Below are 13,838 nucleotides of genomic sequence, written 5' to 3' on the forward strand. Positions count from 1 at the left end.
TGCAATTAAAGTGAGTTGGAAACCAGATTTAATGACTGATTGTTGATAACTTAAACAATAGTTAATAAACTATTAAAGAATAATTAAGGTGTTACAAAGTTCAAAAGATTATTAATCAAATTTCTAGTCAAATGGTTGCTAATTCATTTAACAGAATAAAACAAAGAACACCAGTTTTTTTTTTCTAAGTAGAAAATATGTCCAAGACTGGCAACTGGGATAAAAAAGCAACCAATTATTTCCCTACTTTTTTTTTTTTTTTTTTTTTAAATGGAAAATACATCTAATTCTCTGGCCTGACTGAAGAATAGAACTTGTGTTCATCCCCAAATCTTAACTTACATGTTACATTAGTTGAATCTGAATGAATTCCTGGAATTCTTCCTCTGTCCCGTTCCTGCCAACCACTTGATTTTATTAGGGGATTTCTCTTTATCATTCAATGGTAAATATATGGCCTCAATGTGATGTCTAAAAGAAACTGTCCATCAGATCACTACCCAGAAGAGGTCAGGGGATGAGAAATAAAAAGAAAATAACCTAATTCTTCCTTGATTCAAAAATAGTGTATCACTAATTGATTCAACTGCTTGACTGCAATAAAGAATCTCTCTTCATACTCTCCTTTGCTCTTCTTTAATCAAATTCTATCAATCTTGTGTATCTTCATTGACCAGAATCACCACTCCAGACCCAGAGCAAGTGAGTGATTAGGAAAAAGAAAATAAACTTTTCTTTTTTATTTCCAAGACAGTTAATTTTTGAGTGAAATTTTTTCTTCTGTTGATTCTTTACTTGTCTCGATTTTCAAACAATTATTTTTCTTATGCACATCTCAATCTGTATGCAAGAAATGTTGTTTTTAGATGATCACATCATCACGAAACTCTTAGGAAGTTAATTGTGAAATTGTTCTCAGATCAAAAACAAATCATGATGGAAATGCGTTTGTTCAAATGAGTCATTTTCATCTGATTTAACCTCTCACCCTCCTCTCCCAGCATCACTAATTTGGTTCTTGTTGAATTGAGAAATGAATATAAATACTAGTATTAGATTCCTCATAAAATTTTATGCTCAAAGAAAGTTTAATTTTGGTACATAACTTTTCTCAGTTGCAGACATAGACCTCACAAATAGATTTTAAAATGCGAATTAAATTGACTTGGCTTTATGAGTACCTCTCTATCAACACTATTTGGGGAAATGCTTTGAGTCTTCTCTTGATCTGCCAAGCCATCAGGACATGCAATGAAACTTTCTGATAGTTGCATGTTCATTTCTGGAAGGGTCATTTTATGTGCTAACTTTCCATATCTCTCAAGTATATTTATTAGAAAGTTATTTTAATGCTGATGAATATTAAAAAAAAACCATAAAATTAACATAATTTATTTTTCATCAAATTTTGATCAATTAGATAGAAATTAAACAACATTTCTGTCGAGTTTTCTTTGAATTTAAAAAAATTATATACCAAACAAATTGTGATCTGAGAAGGTGATTATTTAAAGTGTTTATTTTTAATCAATAAGATTTTATCAAGCAAGAATTGATCGATATTGGTGGTCAACTCATTTTGGTTGAGTTTTTGGATAACTTAGTAAAAGTTATGTTTCTATTATTTTTTTGCTCAGTATTTGTTTGCTTAATAACTGTTGCTTTTCAGTCTGTGTTTTTTAAATCCTCTTTCTCTCCACTCCCAATCCCTTAGCAGTATTTTCTGAGTGTCAGTATTGACTCCACGTGCACATTTTTTATGAAGACCAAAAAGTAAAGTTTTATCTATATTAAAAGAAAAGATTACAATGTACAGAAAAGAATGTGCCATGCGTGAGATTAATACAATAAATTAAATAATGAAAAGATTATTGCTAACTGCATTTTAGAAATAGTTTTATTGTGACACCTCGATCCTTCACATACACGCACACAAAAAAGAAAACAAGACTTAGAGAGAAAAAGAATTGTGTAGTTAGCCAACGATTATTTTTGTTAATTAAATGAAAATAAACAAATATGAATCTTTGCATACAAGATGGTGGCCAGGAAGCGTTCATAAAAATAAAATATGAGGGCTCCTTATATCCTTAAAAATAAAGCAATGAAAGTAATTTATCCCATGTAATGCAAACGTTCAGTTAAATTAGAAGGAAAAGCAGGAGGGGGGGATATCATAGTTTAATTTTATGCAGATATAATTGGTTATCAGTTACCCAAAGTATGAAGAAAAATTGCAAAACTGTCATTTTATGAAATGTTTAATCTCGTGTATAGGCCAGTTATTTAAAACTTATCTACTTTAACATTACTCCGACCTCGTGAAATAGAGAAAAACAAAACAAAACAAATAAACAAATAAAAACACGAATCAAAAGAAATTATATTCATATCAATAGCATAATGAGAGAAATAAACTGAATGAAATAGTAATGTCAGACTGATTGTTATTTGGCCTTAACTTTGAAAGTCTGACAGACTTCTCTTTCTTCTCTGAAAAGAAAAACTGATACATTGAAATGGCTGTTTAAAAAAATCCTTAACATATTGAGATTTAATCAAAATAACAAAAATTTAGAAATGCAAAACATTCACATTTTACTAATGTAATCTGTACATCCTGTCAAAAGACAGACAAATTATTTGTAAAATTAAAAAAAAAATAAAGCGTCACTCTTTTTGAGAAGTTAAATGTCAAAGCTTGATATCAAGGTCACCCTATTTATTTGACTTTTGAACGACAAAAATACATAGATAACAGTTATATATATATATATATATATATATCATCATCATCATCGGCGGTCACTCGTGTCCGAGTAAGACTGTCCTCCATTGTGGCTTCTGTGGGTCCTCAGGTGAGCATAGAGCCCAATCCTAGACCCAATTTTTCTTGTGCAATTTGGGCAGATAAAGGTAGTGGTGGTGGGGTGGGGTTGGGTGTGTCTGGTTGATAATATGTCCTTTCTGTGCTTGCGCTTATCCTCAGCAACTTGATTTAGGTCACTGCTATAAAGCGCAGCACCTTCGTGGACAGCGCTCCTCTATGCCAACCTGCTCCCAGCCACGTCCTCCCATATCTCAAGGTCCATGTGAAACCGCTTTAAATTTACTTTGATGTTGTCCTTATATCTCATCTTTTGGCCACCCTGGGCACGCTTTCCCTCAACAAGCTGAGAGTAGAAAATTTGTTTTGGGAAGCGGAGATCCGGCATTCGGACAACATGACCAGTCCATCTGAGCTGGTGTTGAGCAACAGTAGCGGTGATAGTAGGAATGTTAGCCTCACTCAGGATGCTGGTGTTGGTGCGTCGGTGCTTCCAACTCTGAGGATTTTTCGGAGGCATCTTTGGTGGTACGTCTCCAGGGTTTTTACGTGCCTCGCGTATGTGATCCAGGTCTCTGATCCATAGAGAAGAGTGGGCAGCAAGACAGCTTTGTATACCATGATTTTGGTCTTTGCCAGAAGGTCACGGTTCTCAAATACTCTCTTCCTTAGCCTTGAGAAAGCCCCACTGGCACAGCTGAGACGGTGTTGTATTTCATCATCCATGTTGGCTTTTGATGATAGAATGCTGCCTAGGTATGGGAAGTGGTCCACATTTTCCAGTCTAGCGTTGTTGATGGAGATGTTTGGGGGTGAGACTGGAGTACTGTTTGGTGGTGATTGATGGAGGATTTGAGTTTTTTTTATATTGATTGTTAGTCCTAGCTGTTTGTACGCCCTCGTGAAGGCAACCAGTGTACACTGTAGGTCCTCTTCTGAGAGGGCTACAAGGGCATTATCGTCTGCATACTGTAGCTCCATAATGGATATGGTGTTTGTTCGACCTTTGGCCCTGAATCTGTTGATGTTAAAAAGTCGCCCGTCAGTTCTGTACATAATCTGAACTCCACGGGGAAGATGTTTGTCCGTGAGATGGAGAATAGCAGTAATGAAGATGGAGAACAGGGTTGGGGCAATGACACATCCCTGTTTCACTCCTGTGTCAACCCTGAAGGGCTCTGTTTCATCTCCACTACTATCGAGAACTGTAGCTGACATATTGTCATGTAGCAGTCTCAGTACCCGAATATACCTCTCTGGGCATCCAAACCTTGCAAGAACCAGCCAAAGGGCTTGACGGTTCACCGAGTCAAAGGCTTTAGTAAGGTCTATAAAAGCCATGTATAATGGTGAATTTTGCTCCCTGCACTTTTCTTGGAGTTGACGAGCAGTGAAGATCATGTCCATCGTGACTCTATTTGGGCGAAAGCCACTTTGGGACTCGGGAAGGATGGTTTCTGCAAGGGGTGTAGTCCTGTTGGCCAAAACCCGAGCTAGGGCTTTCCCTGTGGTAAAGAGGAGAGAAATGCCCCGGTAGTTCCACAGTTTGCCTTGTCTCCCTTCTTAAAGATGGAGACAACTAGGGCATCTCTAAGTTGTGCAGGGATTTTCTCTTGTTCCCATATTTTGAGAAGCAGGGCATGGATGTGTCTGAGAAGATCAGGTCCGCCTTTCTTCAGGACTTCTGCTGGGATGCCATCAGAACCAGCTGCCTTGTTGTTTTTCATCTTCCTAATTGCATCCCGCACCTCTTCCAGACTGGGTGGTTCTCCCATGCTCTCAATTATGGGCTGTTGAGGGAGTTTTTCAAGGGCCTCCATCTCTGGAGTGGTGTCCCTGTTCAGAAGATCCTCGTAGTGCTCTTTCCATCTATTTGTTATTTCTCCCTTCCCTTTCAGCAGCGTGAACCCATCCTTAGACCGAAGGGGGGTCAGAGAATGGTAGCTCGGGCTGTATGCCACTTTTGTGGCTTCAAAGAATCCTCTAGTGTCCCCAGAGTCAGCAAACTGCTGGATCTCCTGAGCCTTCTTCATCCACCAGAGGTTCTTCAGCTTCCTGACTGTCGATTGCACAGCTGCTGTAGCCTTGGCATGGGCAGCTCTTTTAACCTTGCAATTGATGTTATTCTGCCAGGTGATAAAAGTTTGCCTCTTGATGCCTATAAGCTGTTGGATTTCGGTATCGTTTTCATCGTACCAATCCTGATGTTTCCGCTTTTTCTGTCCTAGGATGCTTATACTGGAGTCCATGATGGCAGAGGACAGCTTGTCCCAGTGCTCTTCAGCGTCATGCGGGTACTGCTTGGGCAGGTCCGCGCTAAAAGCCGCCTGGAGGTGTTGTTGGTAGGTGATATCGCCCAGCTGCTCGATGTTGAGCTTTGGTCGGCTCTGTCTTTTTTGCATCCTTTGCTTCCGCATTAAATGGATAGACATGATGGAGCGAATAAAACGGTGGTCAGTCCAACAATTGTCTGTACTGGTCATTGCCCTGGTGTTCAGCACATCACAGCGGTCTTTGGCACGGACAATGGCATAGTCAATGAGGTGCCTGATTTTACTTCAAGGGTGCATCCATGATGTTTTGAATGCGTTTTTTTGTCGGAAAAGTGTGTTCGTGATGATCAGGTTATGTTCTGAGCACTTTGTCAGTAGGAGTGTACCATTTGTTAGTGTTCCCAACCCCCTCTCTTCCAAGCGTTCCTCTCCAGTGCTGATGGTCTCATCCCACTCTGGCATTAAAGTCTCCAAGTAGGATTATCTTGTCCCCCTTGGGAGCCCCGGATAGAATGGTGTCAAGGTCAGCATAAAAGGTCTCCTTTATTTAATCATGGATCGCCACCTTGTTGTGGTGGAGAACCTTGTATGTTCCGATGAACCTGAGAGCGATGCCGTCCGGAGCCTAGGCTCCTGGTAGGGCCACCCATGGCGGTAAGGTTGAAGGGGAGGTTCCAGACAAAGAGTGATCCAAAAGACCTCAACGGCTGATGTGGCGGATGATGACAATAATGACAACGGCACTGAAGGCGGATGAAGGCTGCAACAGAGGAGGGTCTCCAGTCGTCGTGGTCATTGGAATCAGGCCCTCCTCTGCCAAGGGGCCGTGTGATGGCTGCAGGCGCATCAGTCTCCCCACGTTAAAAGACATCATGCACAGGCGTCCTCCCGAAAGGGAACACATCCTACTCTACATCATGGATGGAAAAGTCTTGTGATAGTTTTAGTCATTAAGCTCCTGGACTGAGGCAGAGAGAGCTCTCCCTTAATTTCCGGATAGAAAAAGTCTTGTGGCGACCAGGAAGTGGTGACGGGAGCAGGACAGTGTAGTCTGGCAGCTCCTAGCTACAACCTGGCACATAGGCGGTGGGTGCCAGATTCAGTCGCTAACCTCACGGACCGAGGCAGAAAGAGTTTTTCAGCAGCTGCATCCATGACTGAGCAGCCCTGTTTAGGATCCACTCTGCTCACCCCAGTAGGGGAGGGGGGTTAGAAAAGGTACCCCTAAAAATAGCCTGTCTCAAAAAAACCCCTGTCTGGACTACCGTATCCAGAGGGATCACCACCACGCGGTCGGAAAAAGAAAGAAAACCTACGCCTATATTTTGGAACCTGGAATGTGAGGACCCTCATGGACAATAAAACAAGTGATCGACCTGAAAGAAGAACTACCATTATCTCAAGAGCTAAGGAGGTTCCAGATTGACATAGCTGCGCTCTCTGAAACCCGACTGGCTGACGACGGACAGCTGAGGGAGGAGAAAGGCGGGTACACCTTCTTTTGGAAAGGAAGGCCTGCAGAAGAGCTACGTATCCATGGCGTGGGCTTTGCTATAAAGAACAGCCTTATCCGCCACCTCAATGAGCCCCCTGTGGGCATCAATGAACGCCTAATGACCATGCGCCTGATGCTTGCGGGCAGCCAAATGGCCACTGTGATTAGTGTGTATGCTCCAACGCTTGATATATATATATATATATATATATATATATACACACACACATACCAAAGAGTTGAGATATTAATTTTACATACAAAATCTTTATTACTATTTTGAAAATTCACATTTTGGCAATGATCAGAAGGTTGTATATCTAGAACTCCTTGACCTATAGCTATTAATAACAAAGGTTAATACACCTTTAACTAAATGGATGTCTACCCAGTGTAAATAAGTGTTTCCACTAGTGTTTAAGTCTGAAGGATATTTCTTAATCAGATGCATGTTTTATAAATTTAAAGAAATTAACATAACATAAAAAACATTACCTTAATAACTTTTTAAACTAAATAACCATTTTTTTCATAATCTGCAAAAACGTTGCTGCAAAGGATATGTAGCATTAGTTCAAGGTAGATTTATTTTTGCTTAAAAACAATTTCTGATCATTTTTTTTGCCAATGAAAAACAGTATGAAAATACATTCATCAGAGTTACTTACTCATGAAAATTCTAAGTAGCGTATTTGTTTCACAATTTTACAAGTACATTTCTTTGTACTTGTTATAAAATGGTAGAAGTTAAGTCAAGATGGAAATTGATATGCTCAGGTATTGTATCAAGACCGTTTAAGAAGCAGAGATAAACTCGTATTTTTTATTACTTTAATTTTGTTACTTTTCATTTTAATGAATATTTGTGACGTTAATTTTATGTCTAATCACTTGCACACAAACTTTAGTAAAAAAAAGCTAAGTGACCGATTATAATTGAAGGCAACCTGAAGGCTCCCTTTTCATTAGCTGCTACATAGAGGTGTAGGGGAGAGCACTACTCCGTTCCCAGAATTACTCCACTTGCCCATGATCTTCTCCTTATAATGCTGAGTGTTTCGTAAGGGGTTTTAAGAAGTACTTTTTTTTTTCTTTTTTTTTTTTTTTTTTTAACTCTTTTGCATCTTTCAACTGAGAATTGAACCCTGGTCCCCCAGCCCATTAGTGAACACTCTTACCATTATGCCAAATCAGATGAAAATAATTTTGAATCAATATATATTTTTTATTAATCATAGAAATAAAAGCCATAAGATATTTTCAAATTCTTTTGATTGGTCAATTCTTAAAATTCAATCAATTATCTTTAAGCCACTTATCTCTTTCGCCACAGCTGACTTTATTTTTAGCCTTCAGATTTGTTTAACCTTGATAAATTTTTATCTAATTTTATTTAATGTGGGAAAACGGTCAAAAACACATTTTGAATGCATTTATTAAATCTGGACAGTATAGGAAGTTGTGTGCAAACAGATTTCGATTATATGGCCATATTGAAAAAAAAATGTAAAGAGTTCTTGGATTAGTAGATGTAGAACAGTTGAGGTTACAAGATCAATTCACAGAAGAAGGTTAAGGGGAATATGGGAAGAAATGATAAGGATGGAAAAATCAGAGATAAGTTCATTTGGAAGCCAGTTTCTAAAAGCCATCCAACATATGCCAGCATGTAAAATGTATGTTTAACTTAATATAATAAGGATTTATTATTTTTAACAACAAAACAAAGCCCGAACAAAATTAAAACAAAGCACTTTTGGATAAGCCATAAATAAAACTTAAGTGACTAATATATGTGACTAGCAGGCTGCTTAGCATTGCCTGGTTGTAAAATATGCTTAAATATATTTTGATTCATACAGATTTCATATTGATTATTATATTGTACTCAATATATAGTAGTGATTTCAAAAGTTAAAAAAAATATAACTTTGATGCCATCAGCTAAAATCAAAATCAAAACATATAGCTCTCCAGCATCATTCATTACCATCTGAGCTAAGTCCCTATGCATATAAAAACTTAAAAGTAATGTTGTTAAAGGTATAAATGTAAATTTGCGCATGCATAAAAGTAACAGGCCAGTCAACTTGCACCAACCACGTTTCAATTTGTTTCAGTTTTGACCCCTTAGCAGTTATTTTTATTGACTGAAAACCAAATTGAATTTGTTTCACAGGTTCAAATTTCCTGTAGACCAAAAATGGATAGTAGTTTGGTAAAGACCGTTTTGCAAGCAAAAAGACAAGACCACTTATATATATATGTATGTACATAGATATCCTGTTGATTTTTTTTATGATAAATATGGTTAAATAGCGTCTTTGCCATGAAGATCGTTTTACTTAGAAAACCGCCCATATTTATTTGGACGTATATAATATTTTTATTTATTTTATTTTTAAAACAGTAATCTATGTACATGCATGTTTTGAGGTATCTACCTCTTTTCAACGTAGCTTGACTGTCTAGGAATCGAACTCTAGACCATGTGTATCACAGTTTGGCGCATTAACCGTTATGCCATGAACTCCTAAGTAATTTTACTGTTTATTTTTAGCGTTTATAAACTTAAATTTTTTTTTAAATTTATTTTTTATTTATTTTATTTTTTTTTTTTGTTAACAATAAATATGGTTAAATAGCGTCTTCACCTCAAAGATCGTTTTACTTAGAAAATTGGCCATATTTATTTGGATGTATATAATATTTTTATTTATTTTATTATTTTTAAAACGGTAATCTACATATATAGATAGATAGTGTTTATTTTGTATTATGGATTTTCTTTGTTGATTACATTAAGTGGAACTCATGGGATTTGTTGATTACATTAATGGAACCCGTGTTATTTACATGTTTAGGACGGTTTTCCTTACTTTCGTTGTAATTTTTACTATGTTTTAGCCGTTGGAGAAGGCCAAAGAGTACAACAGTTGAAACATTGTAAAAATGAAAGTGACTAAGATGATGAGAACAATCTGAAATAAGTAACTAACAAAAATATTTGCATCTGAAAAAATTTCCTTGAATGCATGGACTTTTTTTTTTTTTCTGTGAGGGAAATGAATAATGAAAATTTATGTAGAAAATGTACTTCATTTTAATTTATTAAAATATTAGCGCATTGCCCAGAAGAAAGTGAGCATCCCAAGAAACTCTTGATACCAACTCTGAACACCATCTTATGGACAAGTTATGCGTTCACTGCATAGGTCCTTGTCATTTGCTCGTTGTGCCGGTCCAAAGTCATTGTTTGTTTAACACTAGTTGCAATGTCAACTTTTGTCTGTATCAGTGCTATAACAGAAGAATTCTCCCTCTGAATAAGATCATAACTCTCATTTCAAACAAATAATAGTTTTATTCTTTTCAAGGTTACAATGTTTGTTTTCATTTCGTGAATGTGAATCACTTAAAATCGAGAAATTTTACCCCAGCCAAATTAAAACACAATCCAATGCTTATTATATATTTAAATTTTTTATTTTTTATTTTTAATCCTTTGGGGCCCATGGCGCACTGGATAGAAAAAAGATAGATAGAGGCGTTGAGTCTCTACTGTAATAAGTGAGCATTGTCTGAAGATAGCGGGTTCAATCCTACCCAAAGCAGGCCAGAGGATTAGTTGGCCAAAACGTGGTGACACAACAATAACTACAGAAGGCAATAATTACTAGGGATACAGTTACAAGACTCAGCATTCCTATCCTGTCATGGTTAACTACCCGAAGAAGGCCAGAGGATGAGTTGGTCAAAATGTGGTGAAAACAACAACTATGAAGATGAGAATAACAGTCTGCAAAACAAATGAATAAACAAATCCAATACTTGTTTGGAAAAGCACACAGACCCAACTGACTATCAGACCCCAGAACACCAAAGATGTTTGGATGTTCATCGTTGTTGATAGCACAATGTTAGGTGTTCCATTGTTGTATTTAACTCTGTTGTGGCTCGGTTTTCATGTTTGGCAAAATTATCAACTTTTCTGTCTGCTTTGGATTATCTGTTGTAACTGGTTATAGCTTGCTGTTTCTTGGGTTTAAGTTTGGCTGAGGAGTATAGTCTGGCCCAGTGACCTGTTTTGCTACATGTGTTGCATGTGTTATTTTTGGCAGGGCAATATTCTTTGAAGATATGGTCGTCACGTCCACAATGATTACACAAGTATCTGGAGTTTGTTTTCCCCTCCCTGATGCTCGTTATTATTATGATTTAGAGTGTCTACCTGTTAAGATGATAACATGTGTAGTTGTTGTAGCCTGTTTACATATGCAGCTGAAGCTTCATGTGTGCATAATAATTTCACAGCCTCTTCAATTTTATAGCTCTATGGTTTATTCAAAAGTTTTTGTAAATCCAACATGGAAGTGTTAGCAGTAAGTAATTCTACCAAACATTCGTTCAATTTGTGGTTCTAAAATTGCATTCTTCACTAGTAAGTGACATCTGTTAATAAATGTGTAAGTTGTTTCAGTTGGCTTTTGCTTGTATTTACTCAGTTCAGGTCTACATATTTGGTGGTTGGTTGCCGGTTCCATGAAGGAATTAAATATTTTGTGAGTGTGTTTCAAATCTGTATTCCTTTGTCAGTTGTGAATAGAATAATAGGCATTTTATATTTGTTCCTTTGGTGGTGAAAAACAGTTCCAAATGTTGGAATAATTATATGATTCTACAATGTTAGATTAATTCCAGTCAAAAATGGGAACTTATATCAAAATATTAGCCATATAATAGCGTTTTATTTGTAGATGACAATTTGTTGCAATCTTGACCTAAATTTGCATGCATAAGTCGTAAACAAATGAAAGTTTGTAGAAATTATAAATAGAAAAGAAAAATGTAATTTAGTGTTCATTTATCATTTTTATTTTTTCTTTATCATAATGTCAGGCTGCATTTGTGTTATGTGTGTTAAATTGAATGACAGACAAGACGTGTGTTGATGTTTTACAAACAACTATAGAAAATGTGTTTATTTTAAAGACCTTCATGTGAAGGTATACACAAAAGTGGAATGGGTTACAAACAAAATGATAGTATATACGTTTTGTTTTTGCTGAGCCTATCTTTTGCAAATTTAACACAAAGCTAATTTATATGTTTGGCAGTGTTCTTAGATATGTTTTGTACAGAAATTCATCCAGTAAGTATCAAAAAAAAAAAAACCCAATCTTAAAAATAGCTTTTCTCTTTTATGGATGAAAAAGGATTTTTACAGGGGAATATTTTATGTTACACCGGCAAAGGGAGGTAATAAAATTTCAGCAAATCATTTCTTTAAAAAAAAATAAAGGTTTATTATAATCTGGAGATATAACTTAGTGTAGAACATTCGACTACAGATTGAATGATCCCATGTTCAAGCCCAGGTGTACCTCACCACTTTAATTTTTTCTAATTAATGAGTTCAGTTTATGATAAAAGAAAAGGTACCATTTAAAATCGCCACAAATCATTTCTTCATTTGCATATTTTAAAACTAAACATTAATTAGAAGTGACTTTTTCAGGGCATTCATCGTCAAGCCCAAATATCAGCTGATGTGATATTGTAAACAAACACAAACCGAATTTGATGAACAACATTATAATTATTTTTATTTATTTATTTATTTATTTTTATGCAAATTAGTCCACCAGGCAACTTTTTCCTCATAATATATAATAATAAATAGAGGATTGATTCTATAATCATACATATGCAATCTGCATAAATAAAAATATCATGTTTAAGCGTATTGTATGACCGGGCAACGCCGGGCTGCCAACTAGTTTGTGTGTGTGTGTGTGTGTGTGTGTGTGTGTGTATTGATGCAAGCTTAATAGGTGCTTGATAATTCAAATTGATATTTACTTGTTTCTGTTTTGTTTATACCCTTTTGAATAGGTCATGTATATTGTCAGTTAGAACAACTAGTAATGGGTCAAGTATTTCGCCGATTACATGAGCTGGAACGTGAATGTGTCAGCCAACACAACCATACTGCAAAGGCCTTTGCTGATAATGGCTTCCCAGACCTTCGTGAATTGCCTCCGGAACTTAGCCTAGCTGTGCTCTCTTATTTAAATGCCACGGATCTCTGCTTGGCAGCCTGTGTCTGGGACACACTTGGAAATGATGAATTACTTTGGCAAAGGTTTGTAATTTGTTTTGATATGCTCAACCTCACACACACAATATATTTCATTGAATAATGTAGACATTGTGTGCCTATTTAATCTATTAACTATTTTTCTTTAAAATTATATGTAATGTAAATAACAGTTTAAAACAAGTCATAGTGTTGTCCTGAACGTTTTTTTTTCTGTTTCCTTCATTTCTTGAGCTTCTCTTCGAGAGGAATTGTAAACACACACACACACACACACACACACACACACACACACACACACACACACACACACACACACACACACACACACACACCAATCAAATATAGAAAACTCAAATGAATCAGATCGGGCAGATTAGAATTATTTCAACAATAATATTCAACTTTCTAGTGACATACTCTCACTGTCCTCAATGGAAATTCAACTCTCCACCCCCTAAAAATACAGTATTTTTTATTCCAAACGAGAATTCCTAGTTATCATAATAGCCAGGGAAGGAATAGAAAATAATTAGCAATACATTTTTTCCCCTTTCACAATGAGGTAAACATCTAATTTTCATTCATATTTTAAACCTTAGAAAGAATATTTTTAATATTGAACAGAAAAGAAATAAAATAGATTCAAAGTAGATCATATGAGATAAATAAGTTCAAATCATGTAAGTAATGATCAAAGAGTATGCATTTTTTTTTGTCTCACCAAATTTTTGGCCAACTGATCCTCTGTTGTTTCATCACTTGAAACATGGTAAAACAACAGCTATGAAGATGAAGTCTGCAAAAAGAATAAAATGAAGACTTAAATTATGAAGCCTCATTTCAAAGGATTAAAAAAAAAAGATAAATAAAAAATAGAATATACCATTCGGTATGGACCTGACAATGACCAGATAAGAACACAAAACTGAATTTATAAGACCATAAAATCCAACGTTGATCGTCCTTCAGGGCTTGTGGTGCAGTGGATAAAAGCATTGAATCTCTACGGTTCCAGATGAGCAATATCTGAAGATAATGGTTTCAATCCTACCCAAAACAGGCCAGAGGATTAGTTGGCCAAAAGCATGGTGAAACAACAACAACAACTATGAAAGGCAGTAATTAATGGGGATACAATTA

General features: G+C 36.2%; 1 protein-coding gene across 2 annotated transcripts in view; it reads left to right on the forward strand.

Moving 5' to 3' along the window:
• The window catches only part of LOC145259158 (F-box only protein 8-like), a 46,960-nt gene that overhangs the window by 21,168 nt on the left and 11,954 nt on the right, over positions 1-13,838 (forward strand). For both annotated transcript variants that reach the window (XM_080117025.1, XM_080116928.1), the window contains exon 2: positions 12,491-12,740. In XM_080117025.1, coding sequence (XP_079973151.1) covers positions 12,523-12,740 — 218 coding nt within the window. In that variant the 5' untranslated portion in view covers positions 12,491-12,522. The remainder of the gene's footprint in view (positions 1-12,490; positions 12,741-13,838) is intronic.

This window comes from Euprymna scolopes, chromosome 1 (genome assembly GCF_053919585.1).
Source record: "Euprymna scolopes isolate OS-2025 chromosome 1, ASM5391958v1, whole genome shotgun sequence".
Classification (NCBI taxonomy): domain Eukaryota; kingdom Metazoa; phylum Mollusca; class Cephalopoda; order Sepiida; family Sepiolidae; genus Euprymna; species Euprymna scolopes.